The sequence below is a fragment of the Bufo gargarizans genome, chromosome 9 (genome assembly GCF_014858855.1).
Source record: "Bufo gargarizans isolate SCDJY-AF-19 chromosome 9, ASM1485885v1, whole genome shotgun sequence".
NCBI classification, from domain to species: domain Eukaryota; kingdom Metazoa; phylum Chordata; class Amphibia; order Anura; family Bufonidae; genus Bufo; species Bufo gargarizans.
In genome coordinates, this window is record NC_058088.1 from 76376965 (window position 1) to 76400845 (window position 23881).

General features: G+C 49.9%; 1 protein-coding gene across 2 annotated transcripts in view; it reads left to right on the forward strand.

Annotated features, from left to right (window-relative positions):
- The first annotated feature begins 3892 nt into the window (after window positions 1-3892).
- MTMR1 (myotubularin related protein 1) overlaps window positions 3893-23881 on the forward strand; it is a 97569-nt gene continuing 77580 nt past the window's right edge. The window contains exons 1-3 of one of the 2 annotated variants that reach the window (XM_044306048.1): window positions 3893-4196; window positions 21182-21287; window positions 21871-21894. In XM_044306048.1, the coding sequence (XP_044161983.1) occupies window positions 4057-4196; window positions 21182-21287; window positions 21871-21894 (270 nt within the window). In that variant the 5' untranslated portion in view covers window positions 3893-4056. The remainder of the gene's footprint in view (window positions 4197-21181; window positions 21288-21870; window positions 21895-23881) is intronic. The other variant, XM_044306050.1, reaches the window with a different exon arrangement.

Below are 23881 nucleotides of genomic sequence, written 5' to 3' on the forward strand. Positions count from 1 at the left end.
CACTCCGGTCATCACATGATCCATCACCATGGTAAAAGATCATGTGATGACCGGAGTGACGTCACCACTGGTCCTGTTCATGCATGGGTGTAGCTATAGGGGGTGCAGAGGTAGCAATCGCTACCGGGCTCAGGAGCCTGAGGGGGCCCAAAGACCCTTGTGCTGCATAAGAAGACGCACAAAGCACTGAGGGAACGGGGGCCCAAGCCTAACTCTTGCACCGGGGCCCATGAGCCTTTAGCTACGTCCCTGTGCTCATGTAATTAATGCTCACCCCAGGTCCTACACGAGCAAGTGGACTAAGGGGAGTTAAAAAATTATTTCTTTATTTTTAACCCCTCCAGCGCTATTTGACTATGCATTCTGTAACCATGTTATAAGGGAAAATAATACAATCTACAGAACATCAATCCCAAGCCTGAACTTCTGTGAAGAAGTTTGGGTACCAAACATGCACAATTTTTTTCACGCGAGTGCAAAACGCATTACAATGTTTTGCACTCGCGTGGAAAAATCGCGGGTGTTCCCGTAACGCACCCGCACATTTTCCTGCAACGCCTGTGTGAAAGGGGCCTTAGACGTGAATGGGGCTACGTGAAAAACAGAAGGCATCTGGATCCAAGTTTGGACACCCGATGCAGTCAACCGCAGAAATGTCACCAAGACACGTCTCTTCTTGCCGCGGTCTGGAACTCTGGACAGAAATTATCCATGGCCAATCGTGTTACTGCAGCATTAAAGAGGACAGGAGCTGGCAGGACCACTACACCACGGACAGAACCTTCTGCTTCCAGTCCCTGTATAGCGTCAGGCGCTGGTGGCTGACAAAACATCTGATGGGTGGGGGGTGCTGGGGGCCGGGTCCACGAAGATCTGATATTGACTTAGGGCTGTGCCTGAAGTGCGGCCTGCATACAGCAGGTTGGCAACATAGGGCATCGGCTGTGTGCACTCTGTACCCGCTGACTTGAATGGGTAAGCAATCCACAACATACGGAGCGCTTCCTTGGCATTTCAGTCCGTGCCTCTGCACCGCAAACAAAATAGAACATGTTTCTTGCAGATCGTGAACCTATTAGAGTGAACAGGTCTGCACACGTACGGTGCCCATGCCTCGCGGACGGGCATCAATATCTATTAGCTGTAATGCCTCTTGAAGGGGGTTGTCACCCAGAGATTAAATCTTTCACTGTAAAAGATATTAAATAAAGATCCATACTAATCCTACCAATCCCCCCCCCAGCTGTGATGGGATCCCTTATACAACATATCACTGCTGCAGCCAATTACTGGCCTCAACGGTACTTGACACAAGCGTGATGAGGCCAGTAATTCGCTGACAGCAGGAGTGGAGGGAGGTGCTTGGGACGGTGAATTTTTTTTATTCACTACCTTTCCATGCCTTAGTTATTTTTTAACTTTGGCAAATCAACTATAATGGGGTCCATTGAGTCTCTGACATGTTTCCATGGCGATTAAAGGCATACAGTGTATTCTGTGCAAAATGACAGCGCATCCTGTGATAATAAAGAAAAAGAAAATCAAACCCTGCCACTACTGGGTGCACATAATAGGCACGGAGCCGGGGAGCTGCTACAGGAGGGCAGAGGTAGTGCTTAGCCCAAAGATCCCCCAGTCCGTATATGGCACATCACAGTAGGGTGGGGCCAAGAGACGTGCCTACAATAGATTAAGGGGGAATACAAAACTCTCCCCCCGCCCCTCTTGGCCAGACCTATGAAGAGGGAAGCTTACTTGCTTCCTGCTGCTGGGCATCCGGTTTGACACTGCTGCAGCCAATCATTGGCCACGGCAGTGACCCTCTCCCTTTGTGTCATGTGACCATTTGTTATTAAGCAAGGGGAGCCAGTGTTCCATATTTCTCTACCCGTGAAATTTCCCTACCATAGTCACTACCTGTTGTGGCTTCACCGGACATGACGTTCCCAGCTTTGGAAGGAGGTGTGCCACGCCGCGCAGGCACAGAACGACAGGGTAGGGAAATTTCACACCGGAGAAGGGGCCACCTAATGCGCTTGCGCCTTACCTCTCAGCTGGACACCGGCCAACACTGCGCATGCGCCAGGAGCCTCAGCAGCGGTTAGAGGGTAGGGAAAAATTACGGGCCAGTGCGCAAGCGCGGCTAACTACTGCCGTCGGGATACACTGCCCATGTGCACCAGCGGACAGGGAGATCTCTTATACCGAACATCCATCCGATCACCGTGCCTGCGTAGTGTGGGGGTAGGGAGATCTGATGTCCAGTTTTTCTGTTAAATCTCCCTACCACTTACTACGCACGTGCGGTGTCTGATCATCTGGAGCCAGCTGAGAGGTAAAGCGCATTAGGTGGCCCCTTCTCCCCAACTCTGGTGTGAAATTTCCCTACACGGTCGTTGTGCGCCTGCGCGGCGTGGCACATCTTCCAAACCTGGGAACGTCATGTCCAGTGCGGCCGCGTCACAACAGGAAGTGACGAGTGTAGGGAAATTTCACGGAACACCGGTCAACACCCGAGCTAGTGATTGGCTGGATGTTTACAGCGATGGAGCCCAGTGGCGCCTCGCAGTGCGGAAAGAGGAGGAGCGAGTGAGTAATCTTCCCTTTACAGGTCCTGCCAAGTGTGGGGAAAGGGGGAGGGGTTTTTAAAAAAAAAAAAAAAAGACTTAAAACTTGCACAACCCCTTTAAAGGGGTTGTCCGGGTTCAGAGCTTACACCCAGGCAGAGCCCCCCTGATGTTGCTAAAGCCCACCCATCAGTGCCCGTGACGTCACCATGCTCACTGCTGGGCAGAAGCCTCCACCTGGCAGCCCCATGGAAAGCCCGGTACTGCAGAAAATGCCTTTGCCCTGCGCGATTTAGCGCAGGGCAAAGGAGAGCACCGGAGCATGAACTGCTCCAATGCTCAAGTCAGGGGGGCTGCCTGGGTGAAAATGGAGATATGTCTGTGTTCAGCTCTGAACCTGGACAACCCCTTTAAAGGTGCGATGTATGTATTTGGTGTCACAAGTAGCGCGTGACATTCACTCCATTGTCTCCAATGTGTCGAGCACCGCACTCACCTGTGACATGCCTGGTACTCAGCTGTGTTTTTGTGACATGCGACTTGCTGTCAGGTGACACATGTTGCCGTGTAGCCCTAGCCTTACTCCATAGGGTGACAGCAGTCGCGGCTGGATTTATTGTGACTGTCGCAGCGATCCAATTCATTTCTATGGGATCAGGATCACCGCTACTCGGCGGTCCTGGCCACAACAGCTGCCGCACGACCAGTGTAGCCCTAGATTTAGGGTCATTTCACAAAAATTGGCTCCAAAAATGCCTCAAAACAGCCTCCAATTCATTTCATTGGGAAGAAGCAGCGCGTCCTATCGTGGGGCAGAATCCGCGTGGATTTTTCCATTCAAATGGGAAGCAGAAAAAAAATGCACCATTTGAGATGCGCACATAAATGCGTAAACGCACCAAAGCTGTACGATTTAATAAAGTCAAAGATCTGCCTGCAAAATGCATCAAAAAACGTGCGTCATTTTGAGATGTCAAAATCTGCTTGGATTCAGAGCTGATCTTTGACACATGTATTTTGAAAATCAGCCTTAGGGTCCGGCTACACGGCGACATTTCATTAGTGTTGCTATGGGACATGCGACAGTCGCAGAAATCTATCCAAGTGGGATTTTTCTGCAAACCTTCCAACAAGGGGCCTGCGACACTTTTCAAGTAAAAATTGCATCGAATGTCGCCTTGTGGCCGCACCCGTTTTCTGTGCGCAGAGCCTCGGGAAGACGCGGCTCCCGCTCCGCACTAGAAGCCGGCGGGCGCCGCGGTGCATTGTGGGCTCGGGGTCCCAGCAGTCTGGCCGCCGCGGTGCATTGTGGGTGGCTGGTCGCTGCCGCGGTGCATGCCGGTCCGTGCAGGGTGACAGCGGGGACGTCAGAGAGAATCTTCTCCATCACAGCAGGAAGCCGGCAGGAAGCGAGGCCTCCAATCCGGCCCTTCCTGTGCGATAAGCGGCTCAGCTGCATCCCGAGCATCCGGGGAGGAAGGGAAGAGCCATGGATAAAGTGCCGGCGCTGGAGACGGCGAGCGGAGGAGGCGGCACCGCCGGAGCATCTGCCGCTAGGAAGCCTCCGCGACCTGCGGCTCCGCCGTCACTGCCCGGCTCCCGGCAGGCCAGCGTGGAGACCCTGGACAGGTACGGGGGGGGAGTGTCAGCTCTGCGGTCCAGGGTTACCCTGCATAAGGCGCGACTCTTGTCTGGGAAAATGTCCCAGATGTGCGACTTCTCTATGACAATGTCAGCTGCTGACTGTCACCTTCTGATACATAGGGTGACTCTTCTCAGGCATGTTCACACTGAGGATTTTTGTTACATGCGGTTTCCCAGACTGCAGCAGTCCATTCAATGGTGCTGATCTGTGCGGTGCAGTCAGGGCTGGGGCTCCTCCTAAATCCTCTGCCCATAGAACTCCGCGGTGGGTGGCACTGTCACCCCCCTCGGTGTGTATCAGTGGGAAGGCTTACGTTTTTCTCCTTCTGCACACGACCGTATTTTGTTTCCTTGTCCGTTCCGGTTTATTTTGCAGATAGGATGCAGACCCGTTCATTTCAATGGGTCCACAAAAAATGCGGACAGCACACCGTGCGCTATCCGCATCAGTATGTCCGTTCCATAGCCGCGCCAAAAAAAAATAGTGCACGTCCTTCTAGTTTACGGACAAGGATAGGCATTATTACAATGGATCCGCAGAAAAAAAACGGATGCCATATGGACGTCATCTGTTTTGGTTTTGTTTTTTGCGGACCACAAAACTCATACGGTCGTGTGCATGAGGTCAACGGCTGTTTTATTTTTATTGGGGGGTGATGATTTTTACTCGCATGGTCTTCAAACCTTTTTCTTCCTATAAAACGGTCTACGTCAGGGGAGCGCGGCCTTGTGTGGTCTGGGGGCCGCATTGTCACATCGCTCTATTTCAAGGGGCCGCAAAACAAAGTTAATCAGCGATTGTTTGCATCGGCTTATTACTCAGGCTAAGGGCTCGGTCACACGACCGTGGTTTTGGTCTGCATCCAAACCCATTCACTTCAATGGGGCCGCAAAAGATGCGGACAGCACATGAGCCGCATCCGTTGCTCCGTTCCGTGGCCCCGCAAAAATGATGAGGCATGTCCTATTCTTGTCCGTTTTGCGGACAAGAATAGCCATTTCTATAATGGGCCGCCTGTTCCGTTCCGCAAATTGCAGAAGGAACACAGGCAGCATCCGTGTTTTGCGGATGGCAAAACACTGCACGGTCGTGTGAACAAGCCCTAATGCAAAGTGACTGGGGAGGAATGATCGCTACCACAGTCATTCCTCCCTCATTCACTTCTGTCGATTATCGGCGGCACATTCCTGATTACACAGTGAGATGTGCTGACGATAATTGTACGTCTTTCATCCTGATAAAATATGCAAATCAGCCGACAAACGAGGGATTCCTTGTTTCCTTTGTTGATCCAATGCAAGTCAATGGCACGGATCAGTTTTCTCTGACACAATAGACTTTCAATGGAGCTCATGACGGATCCGTCTTGGCCATGTTAAAGATAATACAACCGGATCCGTTCATAACTGATGCAGACGGTTGTATTATCAGTAACGGAAGCATTTTTGCTGAGCCCTGTCGGATCCAGTAACAACGCTAGTGTGAAAGTACCCTAAAAAATGATTTTTAACACGTTCCTGCAGCATGGGCCTGACGCAGAAGATCCCTGCCGCTCCCGCTGTCTCCATCTTCGGGTTCCAGCGCTGTTTACATCCGGCTGGCCTCAGTGGTGATGTGGCCACAAGCAGCGTGTCACCGCTAAAGTCCGTCATCTGCTGCAGAGGTGCTCTGAGCCAGGAGGATGGAGACCGCGAGAGCAGCACGGAGCAGGAAAGTAGGAATCTTCTGTGCCACCAGCCATGCTGCAGGAACTTGTTAAAAACCATTTCAACTGGGAGACCCCTTTAACCCCTTAGTGACCAAGCCTGTTTGGGCCTTAATGACCAAGCCAAATTTTGGAAATCTGACATGTGTCATTTTAGCAGAGAATAACTTTGTAACGGTTTTGCACATCAAAGTAATTCTGACATTGTTTTCTCATCACATATTGTACTTTACTAAGGTGGTAAAATTCTACCGATAAAATATGCGTATCTTTATTACAAAAGTGAAAATTTAAAAAAATTGGCACATTTTCCTATTTTCAACTGCAATATTTCACATACATACATAAATACTATTCAATATTTTTATCAGAAATATATTTCCACATCTTTACTTAATTGTGGCTGCACTTACAAAATTTTTTTACTTTTTTAATTTTATTTTGGAGACTTTAAAGGGGTTGCCCCACTTTGCTTTTTTAATCTTACCAGCAGTAGATGTCCTGATAACTTCCTGGTTTGGCTCCTGCAGTTGAGTGAAGGCCGGCCACGCCTCCTCATGACTCACCCTGAGAGCTCAGTCCTTGCGTGCTCGTTCATGTGGAGCCGTATGTGAGGTCCGGCCCCCCCCCCCCCCCAGTATAATAAACATTGAGTGCGTCCCCCCCCAGTATAATATACATTTAGTGCGCCCCCCCCAGTATAATATACATTGAGTGCGGCCACCCCCCCCCCCCCCCAGTATAATATACATTGAGTGCGGCCACCCCCCCAGTATAATATACATTGAGTGCGGCCACCTCCCCCCCAGTATAATATACATTGAGTGCGGCCACCCCCCCCAGTATAATAAACATTGAGTGCGGCCACCTCCCCCAGTATAATATACATTGAGTGCGGCCACCCCCCCCAGTATAATATACATTGAGTGCGGCCACCTCCCCCCCAGTATAATATACATTGAGTGCGGCCACCCCCCCCCAGTATAATAAACATTGAGTGCGGCCCCCCCCAGTATAATATACATTTAGTGCGCCCCCCCCAGTATAATATACATTTAGTGCGCCCCCCCCAGTATAATATACATTGAGTGCGGCCACCCCCCCCCCCCAGTATAATATACATTGAGTGCGGCCACCCCCCCCAGTATAATATACATTGAGTGCGGCCACCTCCCCCCCAGTATAATATACATTGAGTGCGGCCACCTCCCCCCAGTATAATATACATTGAGTGCGGCCACCCTCCCCCAGTATAATATACATTGAGTGCGGCCACCCCCCCAGTATAATATACATTGAGTGCGGCCACCCCCCCCCAGTATAATATACATTGAGTGCGGCCACCCCCCCCCAGTATAATATACATTGAGTGCGGCCCCCCCCCCAGTATAATATACATTGAGTGCGGCCCCCCCCAGTATAATATACATTGAGTGCGGCCACCCCCCCCCCCAGTATAATATACATTGAGTGCGGCCACCCCCCCCCCCCAGTATAATATACATTGAGTGCGGCCACCCCCCCCCCCAGTATAATATACATTGAGTGCGGCCACCCCCCCCCCCCAGTATAATATACATTGAGTGCGGCCACCTCCCCCCCAGTATAATATACATTGAGTGCGGCCACCTCCCCCCAGTATAATATACATTGAGTGCGGCCACCTCCCCCCCAGTATAATATACATTGAGTGCGCCCCTCCCCCCCAGTATAATATACATTGAGTGCGCCCCTCCCCCCCAGTATAATATACATTGAGTGCGCCCCCCCCCCCCCCAGTATAATAAACATTGAGTGCGGCCCCCCCCAGTATAATATACATTTAGTGCGCCCCCCCCAGTATAATATACATTGAGTGCGGCCACCCCCCCCCCAGTAAATATACATTGAGTGCGCCCCCCCCCCAGTATAATATACATTGAGTGCGGCCACCTCCCCCCCAGTATAATATACATTGAGTGCGGCCACCTCCCCCCCAGTATAATATACATTGAGTGCGCCCCTCCCCCCCAGTATATATACATTGAGTGCGCCCCTCCCCCCCAGTATAATATACATTGAGTGCGCCCCCCCCCCAGTATAATCATACATTAGTGCGGCCCCCCCCAGTATAATATACATTTAGTGCGCCCCCCCCAGTATAATATACATTGAGTGCGGCCACCCCCCCCCAGTATAATATACATTGAGTGCGGCCACCCCCCCCCCCCCAGTATAATATACATTGAGTGCGGCCACCCCCCCCAGTATAATATACATTGAGTGCGGCCACCTCCCCCCCAGTATAATATACATTGAGTGCGGCCACCCCCCCCCCAGTATAATATACATTGAGTGCGGCCACCCCCCCCCCCCCCCAGTATAATATACATTGAGTGCGGCCACCCCCCCCCCCCAGTATAATATACATTGAGTGCGGCCACCCCCCCCCCCAGTATAATATACATTGAGTGCGGCCACCTCCCCCCCAGTATAATATACATTGAGTGCGGCCACCCCCCCCCAGTATAATATACATTGAGTGCGGCCACCTCCCCCCCAGTATAATATACATTGAGTGCGGCCACCTCCCCCCCAGTATAATATACATTGAGTGCGGCCACCTCCCCCCCAGTATAATATACATTGAGTGCGGCCCCTCCCCCCCAGTATAATATACATTGAGTGCGCCCCTCCCCCCCAGTATAATATACATTGAGTGCGCCCCTCCCCCCAGTATAATATACATTGAGTGCGCCCCTCCCCCCCAGTATAATATACATTGAGTGCGCCCCCCCCCCCCCCAGTATAATAAACATTGAGTGCGGCCCCCCCCAGTATAATATACATTGAGTGCGCCCCCCCCCCCCCAGTATAATATACATTGAGTGCGGCCACCCCCCCAGTATAATATACATTGAGTGCGGCCACCTCCCCCCCAGTATAATATACATTGAGTGCGCCCCTCCCCCCAGTGTAATAAACATTGAGTGCGGCCCCCCCCAGTATAATATACATTTAGTGCGCCCCCCACAGTATAATATACATTGAGTGCGGCCACCCCCCCCCCCCCAGTATAATATACATTGAGTGCGGCCACCCCCCCCATTATAATATACATTGAGTGCGGCCACCCCCCCCCCAGTATAATATACATTGAGTGCGGCCACCTCCCCCCCAGTATAATATACATTGAGTGCGGCCACCCCCCCCCAGTATAATATACATTGAGTGCGGCCACCTCCCCCCCAGTATAATATACATTGAGTGCGCCCCTCCCCCCCAGTATAATATACATTGAGTGCGGCCACCCCCCCCAGTATAATATACATTGAGTGCGGCCACCCCCCCCCAGTATAATATACATTGAGTGCGGCCACCTCCCCCCCAGTATAATATACATTGAGTGCGGCCACCTCCCCCCAGTATAATATACATTGAGTGCGGCCACCACCTCCCCCCAGTATAATATACATTGAGTGCGGCCACCCCCCCCCCCCCCAGTATAATATACATTGAGTGCGGCCACCTCCCCCCCAGTATAATATACATTGAGTGCGGCCACCTCCCCCCCAGTATAATATACATTGAGTGCGCCCCCCCCCCCAGTATAATATACATTGAGTGCGCCCCTCCCCCCCAGTATAATATACATTGAGTGCGCCCCTCCCCCCCAGTATAATATACATTGAGTGCGCCCCCCCCCCCCAGTATAATATACATTGAGTGCGCCCCCCCCCCCAGTATAATATACATTGAGTGCGGCCACCCCCCCCAGTATAATATACATTGAGTGCGCCCCCCCCCCCAGTATAATATACATTGAGTGCGCCCCTCCCCCCAGTATAATATACATTGAGTGCGGCCACCCCTCCCCCCCCCCCAGTATAATATACATTGAGTGCGCCCCCCCCCCCCCCCCCCCCCGTATAATAAACATTGGTGGCGCAGTGGGAAGTGCCAATGAGGGTTAAAAAAATAAATAAAAAATTAACTCACCTCCTCTAATTGATCGAGCAGCTGCCGGTCTCCTGTTCTTGCTTCAGGACCTGTGGTGACGTCACTGAGCTAATCACATGGTCCATTACCATGGTGATGGATCATATGATGTACCATGTGATGACCACAGTGATGTCACCACAGGTCCTTTCACAGGTCCTAAAGAAAGAACAGGAGACCGGCATCTACGCGATCAATTGGAGGAGGTGAGTTAATTTTTTTTATTTTTTTTTAACCCTCATTGGCACTTCCCACTGCGCCACCAATGTTTATTATACGGGGGGGGGGGGGCCGCACTCAAGGTATATTATACTGGGGGGGGGGTGGCCGCACTCAATGTATATTATACTGGAGGGGGGGGGGGGGCGCACTGCGCCACCAATGTTAATACAAATGCAGGAGGTGGGTGCCGGAGTGAAATAGCCGGCACCCGACCTCTATGATAGGGGGCTGCGATCAGCGGCAGTTAACCCCTAAGGTCCCGCTCCCTGTCATAGAGGTCGGGTGCCGGCTATTTGATTCCGGCACCCGCCTCCTGTATTTGCGCATGCGCGGACGTGCGCGTACTTGTAGGAATGGAGAGGCGGCCCGAGTACTTGTTCAGCTGTTGTGCGCAGGCGCGGCACAGCGATGCGGCCGGACGAAAGAGGCCGTATCCATGGGATACAGAGAACAACAAAGGAATCGCTTTACATGATTTTTTGAATGAAAGGTAGCTTTTGGATAATAACATGGAAAGGAAGATATGTTGTGTGGGGGTAAATAGATTAGATAAAACCTATTTTATGAAGTGGGACAACCCCTTTAACAATATAACATAAATTAAAAAATTTAGGTACATATTTTTTCCTGCAACAAGCCAAGTTTGCAGAGGCTTATAAGTGTCAGAATAATAGAACCCCCCAAAAGTGACCCTATTTTAAAAACTAGGCCCCTTAACGTATTTATCTATGGGTGTAATGAGTTTTTTTGAATGCCAAGAAGGTGGAAAAAAATTTTTTTTCCTTTTTTTACACAAAAGTATTAATTTAAAGACATATTTTTCCTACAGAGCACATTATTATTGGTCCCTGATGGTTACTGTGCTGAAGGCAGATCTTCAGCACAGTAACCAGTGCGCATGTCTGCGCCATTATATATCTTTTTAATTAGATGTGGGGGGGCGCCCTAATAACTTTATTTAAACATATCTGGGGGCAATATTCCTGGGGGACCCGATCGGGGCATAATTTGAACTTCGCTCTCCTCTCCTGAGGAGAGAGACCTTACTGTGAGCGGCGGCGGCCGGCTTTCAGTCTGCGCATGCGCCTGGCCGACATCTTTCTTGAGGGTAAGGGGGGGGGGGGGGGGGTGAGGATCGGGACCCAGCTTTGGGTACTTTCACACTAGCGTTTTTCTTTTCCGGCATAGAGTTCCGTCACAGGGGCTCTATACCGGAAAAGAACTGATCAGTTTTATCCCCATGCATTCTGAATGGAGAGTAATCCGTTCAGTTTGCATCAGGATGTCTTCAGTTCAGTCGTTTTGACTGATCAGGCAAAAGAGAAAACCGCAGCATGCTACGGCTTTCTCTCCGGCGATAAAAACTGAAGACATGCCTGAACGCCGGATCCGGCATTTTTCCCCATAGGAATGTATTAGCACCGGATCCGGCATTCAGAATACCGGAATGCCGGATCCGTCGTTCCGGCATGCGCAGATCTGTAAAAATTAGAAAAATGTACAAGACGGATCCGTCCTTGCAATGCATTTGTGAGACGGATCCGCATCCGGATCCGTCTCACAAATGCTTTCAGTCAGCGGCAGATCGGCGGATCCGGCGGCCAGTTCCGGCGACGGAACTGCCCGCCGGATCACACTGCCGCAAGTGTGAAAGTAGCCTTAGGGCCAGAAACGCTGGGGGACCCGATCGCTGCACTGGAGACTTTCTCCGTCCTCTCTTACATGAGAGGAGGGAGAAAGTTTAGTGTGGGCAGCTCTGCTGCCGGCATTTTCTGTGATCACCGTGATAAAGTGTAGCGCCGGCACTTGTCACGGTCTCTGATCACTGCCCCGAGCCCTCAGCTTCCTCCGGTAGCTGCGGGCACAGAGCTACAGCGATTGATTTTATCGCTAACTTGGGCTGAAGTGCCGCTCCAGCCCAAGGCCCCTTAGTGACCGCCGTAAAAACACGTATGAGTGGACACTAAGGGGTTAAGTGATGACGTTTCCTATTCACTGCAGAGGACAGCGCTCACTGGTTCTTACCGCCTCCTGCACCCCCAGATATACCCCCAGATATACTGTAGGTGCCCTGCAATAACCAGTAAGCACTTTCCCTGAAGGCGGACAGCAAAATGCAGAACACACATGGCTGGTGTTCTGCGGACCAAAAGAAAAGGTACGGTTGTGTGTATGAGGCCTTACTAGCAGGGAAAGCGCACTTATTGGTTAACCCTTAATGACCAGTCACTTTTCTCATGAATGACTTTGGAGTACACAGCACCATGGGTATATGCCCAGCTGCCACTAGGAGGCTGACCCTAGAAAGGAAAAGCGTTGGTTCCACCCAGATGAGCTATATTCTCTGCACAGACACTAAACTAACCAGTTTTAGTCTAGTGTCCATAGGAGGCAGACATGACCTGCTCTGTTTTTATTGCAGGTCTTGCTGCTTTATTTTTTTATTTTTTTTGCCTGCTGCAGGATGGGGCTTCATTGTGGACTCCACTTTAGTAGCACCCTCTGCAGGCAAGTACTATTGTACCTCACCGGTCACCTAGTCCCCCAATTCTGCATCCGCAGTGGCATGCCGGCAATCCCACGTAAGTGCGAGTTTGCCGAAGAAGTAATCCTGCGGTGCCTGAAGACGTTGGATGTTAAGTACTCTCCCCTGTATCCCTGCCGCATGGGGTCTCCAGGGTTAGTTCCCTTCTTCTGGCCAGGGGTTGGGATATTCGGGGGGGCCTAGGGAGTTTACCCTTTCCCCTGTTTCCCACCCTCAGGGTCGCCATGTATATTACAGGTGCCCATTGCAATAAAAAGTTGCCATGCGGTCAGCCTGACCCTGTCTGTGCGCAGTGCCTTGTCCCCAGGCCCTCTCAGGATTCCCTGTCCACCCCTTCTTTGTCGGTCCCTCCTGAATGGGACTCTTACCTGTCCCAAGCCATAGAGAACCTTGCCCGACACTCTCCCAATCCATGGTAGAGTTGCTGGACCCCTCCGCAGACGGGGCACGCTCGCATTCAGACACCAGGTCCTGCAAACGACCTCGGGTTGTCACAACTATGTCCCGCTCCTCCTTGGGTCACTTCCAGGACAAGTCTGAGGCTGGCAACAAATCCTCCCCTGCTGCACCTTCCGCCACCTCGGGAGACACCTCTGACTCAGATTCCGGATCAGAGCAGAGCACTGCCCTGTCTGCAGCCATGCAGGATCTCATCAGGGCAGTTAGGGACACTCTTCTTTGCTCAGGGATTCATATCATTCCGCCATTCTAGGCACTCTGCTTTGGTTTTCCCTAACCATGCGGATCTCAACGCACTCCTGGCCAAGGAGTAGCGTCACCCGGATAGGTGTCTTCAGCCTGCCAAGAGTTTGGACGTCCTACTTCCCTTTACGAGGAGTCCATTACTATGTGGTCTGTCCTTCCTCAGGTAGATCCACAGGTGGCCCGTCTTGCTAAGGCCATCACCCTTCATTTGGCTGACACGGCTTTGTTGTCTGATCTGTCGGACAAGAAGATAGACTCCTTGTCCTTCGTGGGAGCAGGTTCCGCTATCCGTCCCGCCTTTGCTGCGTCATGGGTGGCAAAGGCCTGTGTGGTCTGGACCAAACAGCTGGTTCAGTCCTTGCCCCCGGGGGGGGAGCTCCATCTCCATCTCCTTGCCTCTTATCTTCTCCAGGCTTCCCGGTATCTTTGTGATTTTATTTTTTTCCCTGGAATCGTCCCGCCGTACTAGCAGGGCGGCCGCTAACTCTGTTGCCATCTGCCACACGGTCTGGCTCCATGCCTGGGCGGCGGATGCCGCCTCCAAAAAGGCGCTTATATCACTCCCCTTCCTGGGTGGTAGGCTTTTTGGGAAGCGTTTGTAGGAGCTTATTTCTGAGGCCACGGGTCGGAAAAGTTGTCTCCTGCCCCAGAACGGTCCCCGCAGCCGCCGTCCTATGTCTGCTTCGCGATCACAGCTTTTTCGCTCCTTTCGGGATTCCTCCTCCCGTCAGGACAAAAAGACTATTCATCCTTCCTTCAAGGCCAGGCCCTCCTGGCACGCCCGCCCTAAGGCTGGGTTCACACTTGAGCGTTGCGCAAACGCGCGTTTTACGCGCGTTTTTGACGCACATTTTTATGCGCGTTTTTGTAATAGTAAACGCGCGTTTGACGCGCGTTTGTGTGATTCACTACAGTGTCCTATGGCCACAAACGCCCCAAAAGTCGCTCATGTACTTTTTGGAGCGTCGGGCGTTTTACAGCGCGATCGTACGCGCTGTAAAACGCCCAAGTGTGAACCATTCCCATAGGGAATCATTGGTTTCTCCTTGTTGAGCGTTTTACAGCGCGTAGGAACGCGCTGTAAAACGCTCAGGTGTGAACCCAGCCTTAGGCCTCTTTCACGCGAGCGTGACAGATTGGCTCCGGATGCGTTCAGGGTGCGTTCAGTGAAACTCGCACCATTCTGCTAGCAAGTTCAGTCAATTTTTTCAGCGATTGCGTTCAGTTTTTTCCGCGCGGGTGCAATGCGTTTTGATGTGTTTTTCACACGCATGATAAATAACTGAAGGTTTACAAACAACATCTCCTAGCAACCATCAGTGAAAAACGCATCGCACACGCACTTGCTTGCGGATGCAATGCGTTTTGCCCGCAGCCCCATTCACTTCTATGGGGCCTGCGTTGCGTCAAAAATGCAGAATATAGAACATGCTGCGATTTTTCACGCAACGCACAAGTGATGCGTGAAAAACAACACTCATGTACACAGACCCATTTAAATAATTGGGTCAGGATTCAGTGCGGGTGCTATGCGTTCACGTCACGAATTGCACCCGTGCGGAAAACTCGCTTCGTGAAAGCCTTCCTTCAGGGGGTGGCTCATCACCCAAGTGAAAACCTTCCTTCAGGGGGTGGCTCATCGGGTCCCTCCCTTCCGTTCTCCAGTGGAACCATGGGATTTGAATCTGTTCTTAGATGCCCTTCAGTCCTCTCCCTTCGAGCCCTTGAAGGAAATCTCCCTTTCTTATGTCTCTTTTAAGGTTGCCTTTCTAGTCGCGATTACCTCCATTCGCAGAGTCTCTGAGCTGGCGGCGCTCTCTTGCTGGTCTCCCTTTTTGGTTTCTTACCAGGACAAGGTTGTTCTGCGCCCAGTTCCCTCCTTTCTTCCCAAGGTGGTTTCCTCCTTCCACATTAATGAGGAGATTGTACTGCCTTCATTCTGTCCCAACCCCTCTCATCCCAGAGAGCGGTCTCTCCACCTTCTGGATGTGGTTCGGGCACTCCGGCTGTATCTCCAGTTAACGGAGTCATTCTGTCGTTCTGACTCTCTCTTTGTTGTCCCTGAGGGCTTGCGTAAGGGTTTACAAGCCGTCAAAGCCACCATCTCCCGTTGGTCTCAGTTGGCTGTCAAGGAAGCCTATGTGGCGAAAGGTTTTGATCCCCCTTTCCAGTTGACCGCTTCAAACATTTGTAACTTTTTTTTTATTGGAGCACCAAAATAACTTTTACAGCTTTTTATTACATAAAACAAAGCTTTTTAATATATATATATATATATATATATATATATATATATATATATAATTTGTTTATTTTTTTTGTCATTTTTATTTAAACTATAGCTTATTATTTAAATATGCAAATTACTAAAATTAGCTCCCTATATGTGTTGGATCGTTTTATTATACAATATGTATATTCACATGAATGGGGTGATAATTGTAATTAGGGGTGGGCGATATAGGCGATATGCGATATGAATTTGGGCCACGATATGGATTTTTGCCATATCGCCTATATCGCCGGACCGCGATATGATCGCGCGCACCATGTTCTGAGCCGGCCGTCACAGCGGAGGGAGGAGGAAGGAGGAGGGAGTCCCTCCCTCCCCACTGTGCGCGGCTGCCGCTGAACACCAATGAGGACCGAGGAGGAGGAGGGGAGGGACTGTGGCCACTGCACTACCAATGAATGTGCCGGCCATATCCCTCAGGGTCCCCCTCCCCCCCCCCCCATCATTGGTGGCAGTGTCAGTTCCGATCGGAGCCCCAGCAGTGTAATGCTGGGGCTCCGATCGGTTACCATGGCAGCCAGGAGTCACGCTGCTGAAGTCCTGGCTGCCATGGTATGTTAGTGAGCAGAGAGCAGCGCATTATACTCACGTGCGCTGTGGCCGGCGGTCGCTCCTTCTTCTGTCTGTGCGGCGGATAGCTAATGCTTACAGCATTAGCAATGCGCCGCACAGACCTATGAGAAGGAGCGACCGGCGGCCACAGCGCACGTGAGTATAATGCGCTGCTCTCTGCTCACTAACATACCATGGCAGCCAGGACTTCAGCAGCGTGACTCCTGGCTGCCATGGTAACCGATCGGACCCTGTGGCCACTGCCACCAATGATTAATACTGGCGAGGGAGGGGGGGTTTGCGTTACCAGAGGGGGCAGATCAGAGGTTGGGGAAGGGAGGCAGATCAGAGGCTGGGGAAGGGGGGCAGATCAGAGGCTGGGGAGAAGATCAGAGCCTGGGGAAGGGGGCAGATCAGAGGCTGGGGAGAAGATCAGAGGCTGGGGAAGGGGGGCAGATCAGAGGCTGGGGAAGGGGGGCAGATCAGAGGCTGGGGAAGGGGGGCAGATCAGAGGCTGGGGAAGGGGGGCAGATCAGAGGCTGGGGAAGGGGGGCAGATCAGAGGCTGGGGAGAAGATCAGAGGCTGGGGAAGGGGGGCAGATCAGAGGCTGGGGAGAAGATCAGAGGCTGGGGAAGGGGAGAAGATCAGAGGCTGGGGAAGGGGGGCAGATCAGAGGCTGGGGAGAAGATCAGAGGCTGGGGAAGGGGGGCAGATCAGAGGCTGGGGAGAAGATCAGAGGCTGGGGAAGGGGGGCAGATCAGAGGCTGGGGAGAAGATCAGAGGCTGGGGAAGGGGGGCAGATCAGAGGCTGGGGAGAAGATCAGAGGCTGGGGGAGCAGATCATAGGCTGGGGAAGGGGGGCAGATCAGAGGCTGGGGGAGCAGATCATAGGCTGGGGGGGGCAGATCAGAGGCTGGGGGGGGCAGATCAGAGGCTGGGGGGGGCAGATCAGAGGCTGGGGGGGGGCAGATCAGAGGCTGGGGGGGCAGATCAGAGGCTGGGGAGAAGATCAGAGGCTGGGGAAGGGGGGCAGATCAGAGGCTGGGGGGGCAGATCAGAGGCTGGGGGGGGGCAGATCAGAGGCTGGGGGGGGCAGATCAGAGGCTGGGGGGGGCAGATCAGAGGCTGGGGAGGGGCAGATCAGAGGCTGGGGAGGGGCAGATCAGAGGCTGGGGAGGGGCAGATCAGAGGCTGGGGAGGGGCAGATCAGAGGCTGGGGAGGGGCAGATCAGAGGCTGGGGGGGGCAGATCAGAGGCTGGGGGGGGGCAGATCAGAGGCTGGGGGGGGGCAGATCAGAGGCTGGGGGGGGGGCAGATCAGAGGCTGGGGGAGCACATGAGAGGCTGGGGGAGCACATGAGAGGCTGGCGCCATGGTCAGCTCCCTGCTGTTGTGTGCACTATGCACAGGGCAGCAGGGAGAGTGTAAAGTCCTATTCACCCTAATAGAGCTCTATTAGGGTGAATATGACAAGGGTTCTAGCCCTTAAGGAGGCCAATAGTTAATAAATAAAAAGTAAAAAATAAATAAAATTTAAACACCCCCCCCAATATAGAAAACAATATATCGCAATATATATCGCATATCGCACATGCTTAAAATTATATCGCAATATAGATTTTAGGCCATATCGCCCACCCCTAATTGTAATAGTTTTGGTTGGTGTGGCCGTTTTTTTTCTTCTTTTATGTATTTTACTATTTATTCTTTTTTTTCTTTTTACACATATATAAATATATATAATTTTCTGCTACAAAAAGACCTTTGGGGGACACTGACTTTTTTATTTTGCATTTTTTCCTTTTTATAGTTTTCTTTTACTTGTATTTAATTTATTTATTTTACATCTTTTTGCTAAAATTTTAATTTTTTATTTATTTTAAATATAGTTTTGCAGCTCTGTGTCCCCAAGAGGTCTTTAAAAGACCCCAGTGGGACACTGACCTTAATTTTTATTTTCTTTTTGAACTTTTGTTTCCCTTTTTTTTGTACTTTTTTACCGGGAGTACCGGGTTCTCCATAGGGCTGCCAGGAAGCCTGGTGACGTCACCGGCACTGATGGGCGGGCTTTGGCAGCTAGGGCAGCCGTTTTACTGGCTAGGGCAGCACTAAAGCGATCTAGCGCAGGGCAAAGGAGAGCATCAGAGCATGAACTGGGTATGTCGCCCCTTTAACTTTTAATATATATATATATATGCCACATTATTTGTCCCCAAAAGGTCCATAAAAGACCTTTGGGGACACATACTTTTTTTTTTTTTTTGCACTACTTCCACTGTAACTGGAGCATCCAAAGGAGCCTCAGTTAAAGTGAAAACCAGCCTCCTGGCAGGGCTTTGTACAAGACAGAGCTAGCGAGGCTCTGCAGTCCTCTGCCCCTGACACCAGGCGATTGCCGGGTCTTAACTGCACAGCACGCCGTTCAACTGTGTGAGGAGAAGGCAGAAGCGCTGATACACACTGCTTCTGCCTTCTCCTCGGCTCCTCCGCTGTCTCTTACAGCCGGGGACCCGTCCCGCTCCTGCTACAGGTTGTGCACCCCTGGTCTATGGGAAAGTGTAAAAAAAAAAAAAAAAAAACATAGCAAAAGGGCTCATGCACTCAACCGTCAGAAATGACTCCTTGTGCATCAGTATCAAATTGGTGGTGGTCCGACACCTTGCACCTCCGCCGATCGGCTGTGCTGCTTGTGTGAGCACCGTCCCCTTTAGTGTTTACCTGTTGTCTACTTTATAGCGGTGGTGCAGTGTAATTACAGCTTCTTCTCCTGTTCAAGTGTAATTACACTGCACTACTGCAACACTGGAGACAGCGCAATGGGTAATCGCTGAAGAGGAGTGCCGCGGCCTAATTATCAGTATCACATCTACGGAGATGTGACACCCAGGACCCCCACCGATCAGCTGTTAGAGGAGGCCTTGAGCACTGGCGTCTCTTCCTAGGCCAGTAACATCCCTGTAGATCAGTCACATGGCCTAGCTCGGCCCCATTCAAGTCAATGAGACTGAGCTGTAGTACCAAGTAGTACCAAAAGAAGTTGGTCTTGATGTATGTATGACTATGGGATCAGACTACACGGGGCTTGTTTGTTGTCTGTTACCATGGAATCACAGAGGTCTGCCTAGGAGTTGCCACATTTTGCAATTTCAGATGGAATAGGATGGTAACAGATGAACTGACTGAGCCCTAGGTGGATATAACCTTTAACATCTGAGGTCTTCAGTGCCCATGAGTTCATTCCTACTTGGATCTCTCCTTTTCCAGTTTAATTTCTCCTCTTCTTTCCTGTAAAGGTCATATTTATTGAGCGATGGACTAATCCGAATATGAGCTATTTCTTTCCCCTCTTTCCTGGGACCATCCTGATTACTTCTGACAAGGAAAGTTTCTCCAACATTCACTTGTCCAAACCCCATTTTAAGACTGGAGACTTAAAGTCTTCTTCATGAGTCGCACTGATAGTTTTTCCATTAATCCTTACAGCTCGAGTCCTTCCAGACTAAGCAGGGTTGGCAAGAGCTTCTCTAACCCACACACGGAAAATGTTCTATGGTGCCATATTGATCAGAAAATGGCGGAGATTAATGGAAAGGTCGTGGGATTTAGGTCTTTTACTTTAGTTTCTGTTAAAATTGAATTTTAGTTTTGGACAGAATATCCCAAGGCCAAAATATTTCAGAGGTTCATGTTCTTGACTAGTCCCATCCAAGTCCTCCACCACTACCTTCTGGCCACCCTCTGACCTGCATGGAGGTGTTGGACTGAAACTTTTTTACTTTGACAAGAAAAAACAACAAAAAATAGTGGGATCCATGGTGAATAGCGTCAGCAGTCCAGATGAGTAAATCCATGAAAATCTGACGCAAGCGTAGTAGATGCCTTCAGTGCAACCAAGTCTCAGAAGTGCAGGCTTCATCTCAGATACTGATCCTATCTAACCCCCTTCCAGCCCTCCCCACGTAAATGAACATGCTAATGGCATGGACCATGTGCCAGAAGCTGTTAAAGAAGTTCTCCGCTTTGGGCAATCCCTTGACAATTAGCTGATCGCAACAGGGGCTGATCGTAAAAGTGGCCCCATGTTGTAGGAGAGTCCAAATTGATAGAAGGCGGGGCAATTCAAGCTATAAGCAGGCAGGGACAACAGAAGTAGGAGGGGCTAGCAGTACCATTGTGCAGCACAAAATATCCCCCCAGCAGAACCAAATACCACAGTGCAGTATGATAAACTGCCCTATCACCATACCAAGGATGGTAACACAGTTGAATTCAGGAGGAGGACCTGCGGCCACCAGCCAGGTGCATGAGTACCTGATGCTCCCAGCATTAATTAATGCTGAGATCATCAGATGTTTCCTACCAGCGGCTGTTAGGAGGCCTCGGGCAGCTGTTATGAGGACCCCTTCAAACTTGCCACCCCCAAGCCCCCCACCCCCCGAACATCAGCCCACCTGGAAATTTCCCTGTAGGGTATATGTCCAGCCTGCTACTGGGTTTCAAAGCTATTACCTGTGGAAAAACCGAGTAGTAAGTAAATTTTCCCTCCAGCGCCACCACATTGGAAATGAAGCATTACACAGTGCTTATACAAATCTAACGACTGTCTGTTTAATACAGGACAGGTCCTCAAGTTTGAGAGACGCTCTGTGTAACCACTCTCTGACCAGAGGATCTCTCTTGAGAGCGGAGAATAACTGGATAATATACTCTGATGTTCGGCCATATCTCGGGCTCTGTTCACATGTGCGTCTTGGGTTTCTCTTGAGCTTTTTGGTTATTTTTGGTGGCAAGAATAGACTGCAGTGCTATTTTCACTATAAATAAGAGAGCGCCTGATGGGACATTTTGTTTCCTCTCACCCTTACTGGTTCTTCTGTCTTGGTGTCGGGGAGCGGGGGTGCTGCGGAATAATAACCCGTGACTTTGTGAAATCGTGGCCTATTACATGTGTCTGTCTTCTTTCTTGCAGTCCTACTGGATCACACGTTGAATGGTGCAAGCAGCTGATTGCAGCCACAATATCCAGTCAGATTTCCGGTTCAGTGCCCCCCGAAAATGTTTCTCGAGATTATAGGGTGAGTGTGAATATAGTGGAGCCCACCAAAATATTGTATGTGTTGCATCTCAGACCTCATTATTAGGGGGTTTTCCAATAATAGGATTGACTCCACAGATCCGGTGAACTGCTTATGTAAACCATTGTTAAGGGCTCATTCACAAGATCGTTCAAGTTAATGGGTTCCCGCTGCAATCCGGGATTCACACGGCCGGTGCCAGTGCATTGTGGACCGCATCTTGTGGACCGTTTTTTTTTTTTTTCGTGTCCTGAAGAACGGATCCGGCAGCATTGACTTACATTGTGTTTCATGCCGGATCCGTCTTGATCGGTATCCCATGACGTGCACAAAAAAGATGTTAGCAGCGGTTTTGTGTCCGGCATGGGAACACCACAAACCATAACAGAATCCATTTGCTGCACCCTGTTCCGGTTTGTTCAGCAGGACCGGACAGCACAACGCAGATGTGAAAATAGCCTAAATAAATGAAAGTTTCTCTGAAAAAGAAAACCCACCCATGTAGTGTACTAACAATGTGACTTTTTATAGAAAGATCCGGCTGAATTTGACTTTGTTTTGACACTGTTGTGCATTTTAACAGGTCTACAAGAGGCCCGATACAAGGGTAAGATATGTACGGTGTCCAGTGGTTGGCCTCTTGCCTGTTTTGTTCACTATGTGCCTCGTGTTAAATTATTTTTTTTGTATATTGAGTATCAAAATCTCTCATCTGATGCAGAAATTACTGCAGAACATTTACCAAGCAGATGAAATCATCTGAAATGGGGTAAACAGATCCCAGGATTACGAGGGGTTTTTACCCCTCTTGTACATTTGGAGATCTTGATGCTCGTCCTGCAGGTTGTCTTTTCCTTCTGCCGTGAAGACGTTTTTTTTCAGGTTTTCCAGCCTGTGTTCTTTGCTTGTATTAGTTGTGCTGTGTTTGCCTGCTGTGTAGCCTCACTGGTGTCTGTGCTTTGTATTTTACGGTTGAACAGGCTCCACATTGACGTCTGATGGTCAGCTTGTTGCTGTCTTTGAACCAAATTTTGCTGCTTAATCTTTTTTTTTTTTTTCATGAAAATGACAACAGAAGCTAAAAATTTGTTTTATCCTGAGGGCGCCAGTAACTCCAGATGATTTCATGGTCCTTGCATTCTTTAACTTTTTTGGTATTGTTGAAAATTCCGTCTTGTAGGACAGTATAATGAATATAGATATTAAGAAAATGCTGTGGAGTTCTTTGAAGGAATATATATATATATATATATATATATATATATATATATATATATATATATATATAAAATCAGGCATGTTGAATTTCAGTGCCCAATCCTTTTATTCTCCCATGAAGCTTTCCCTTGGCATTGAAACACATGTATGGGGCATTCGGGAGAGATGGCTGTCAACAAGCATTTGGCCATCAACCATTGAAGGTGGTGTATGAGACCCTTACAGCTTATGCAGATACACAGACCCTGTATGGCAGTTCTTTGAGGACCTATAGAGTCCCTTTTGTGGCCCTTTATGTACACCATGTGGTGTCCCGTGAGGCATGCTTTTTTTCTTCATCCCAGAAGCAATAATTCTACAGAAGAGCACCAGCATAATATGCCTTGCAACTTGAGCATTCCGAATGTCTTTTTTGCACCATCTTTTGTGTGTCTTAGTATAAAATGAAGGAGTCCTTATGGGCCCATAGCATCTACACTTTGCAACATTGTGCACAAGGTACACCGTCTGGTCCAATCTCTGGTCAGAAGCCAGTAAAGTTGGCAGGAGCTATAGCTCTAGCACATAGCTCTCTTTTTCTTAGAAAGGTCATAAGATAATAATGTGGGGGAACATGGCAACAAGTGTTAAGTTTTCCTGCAGCTCCTCCGCAGGAAAAAGGAAGTATTACACCATTTCTATTGGTGGTGGGGCGTCAGTGTAATGAATGGATGTGAGAGGTCTTCCTGAGGAAGAGATACACCTTATAGCCACTCACGGACAAATAGATGGTGGACCATTTAGTAACTCGGTAGTGGGTTTTCTAAACCAGTCATCCCCTTTTAAAGGTGCTTTACCACAATGGATGTTTGTCACCAATCCACATTATAGGACAGAAATATCTGATTGCTTGATATTCCCATTATAATTACAGTGAGGTTCCTGAATCCCCCCACCCTCCTCTTGATGTAATTGAAGTGAGCAGCGGTTTGAATGAAGCTGCGTTCAATCATACACCCTGCTGCTCCCGATCATTGTGTGGAGGGCTGACGGAAGTAGCGGAGTGTTGTAGCCGGCTGTTCCTGTTGGTTTCTTTGGGTAGAGGGGCACCACACATGCTTGACCACTGCTCCATTTAAACTCTTCATTGAGGTTCTGCATTTCGAAGAAACGGCAATGGGGAACCATGTTCTAGAGATGAGACAATTTCTTGAAATTCGTTTTGTGTCCAATTAGTCGAATTTTACAAAAAATTATATTTGTGTCTGAATCAAATATGCTCCAATTGGCCTTAAAATTGGTATATCACACTCGGATGTCTCATAGGACTCCTTTTTTAATATCTTTTGATACTCTTGATTTAATTTTTTTGTTCTTTTCCCCCTTTTAAACTCTTG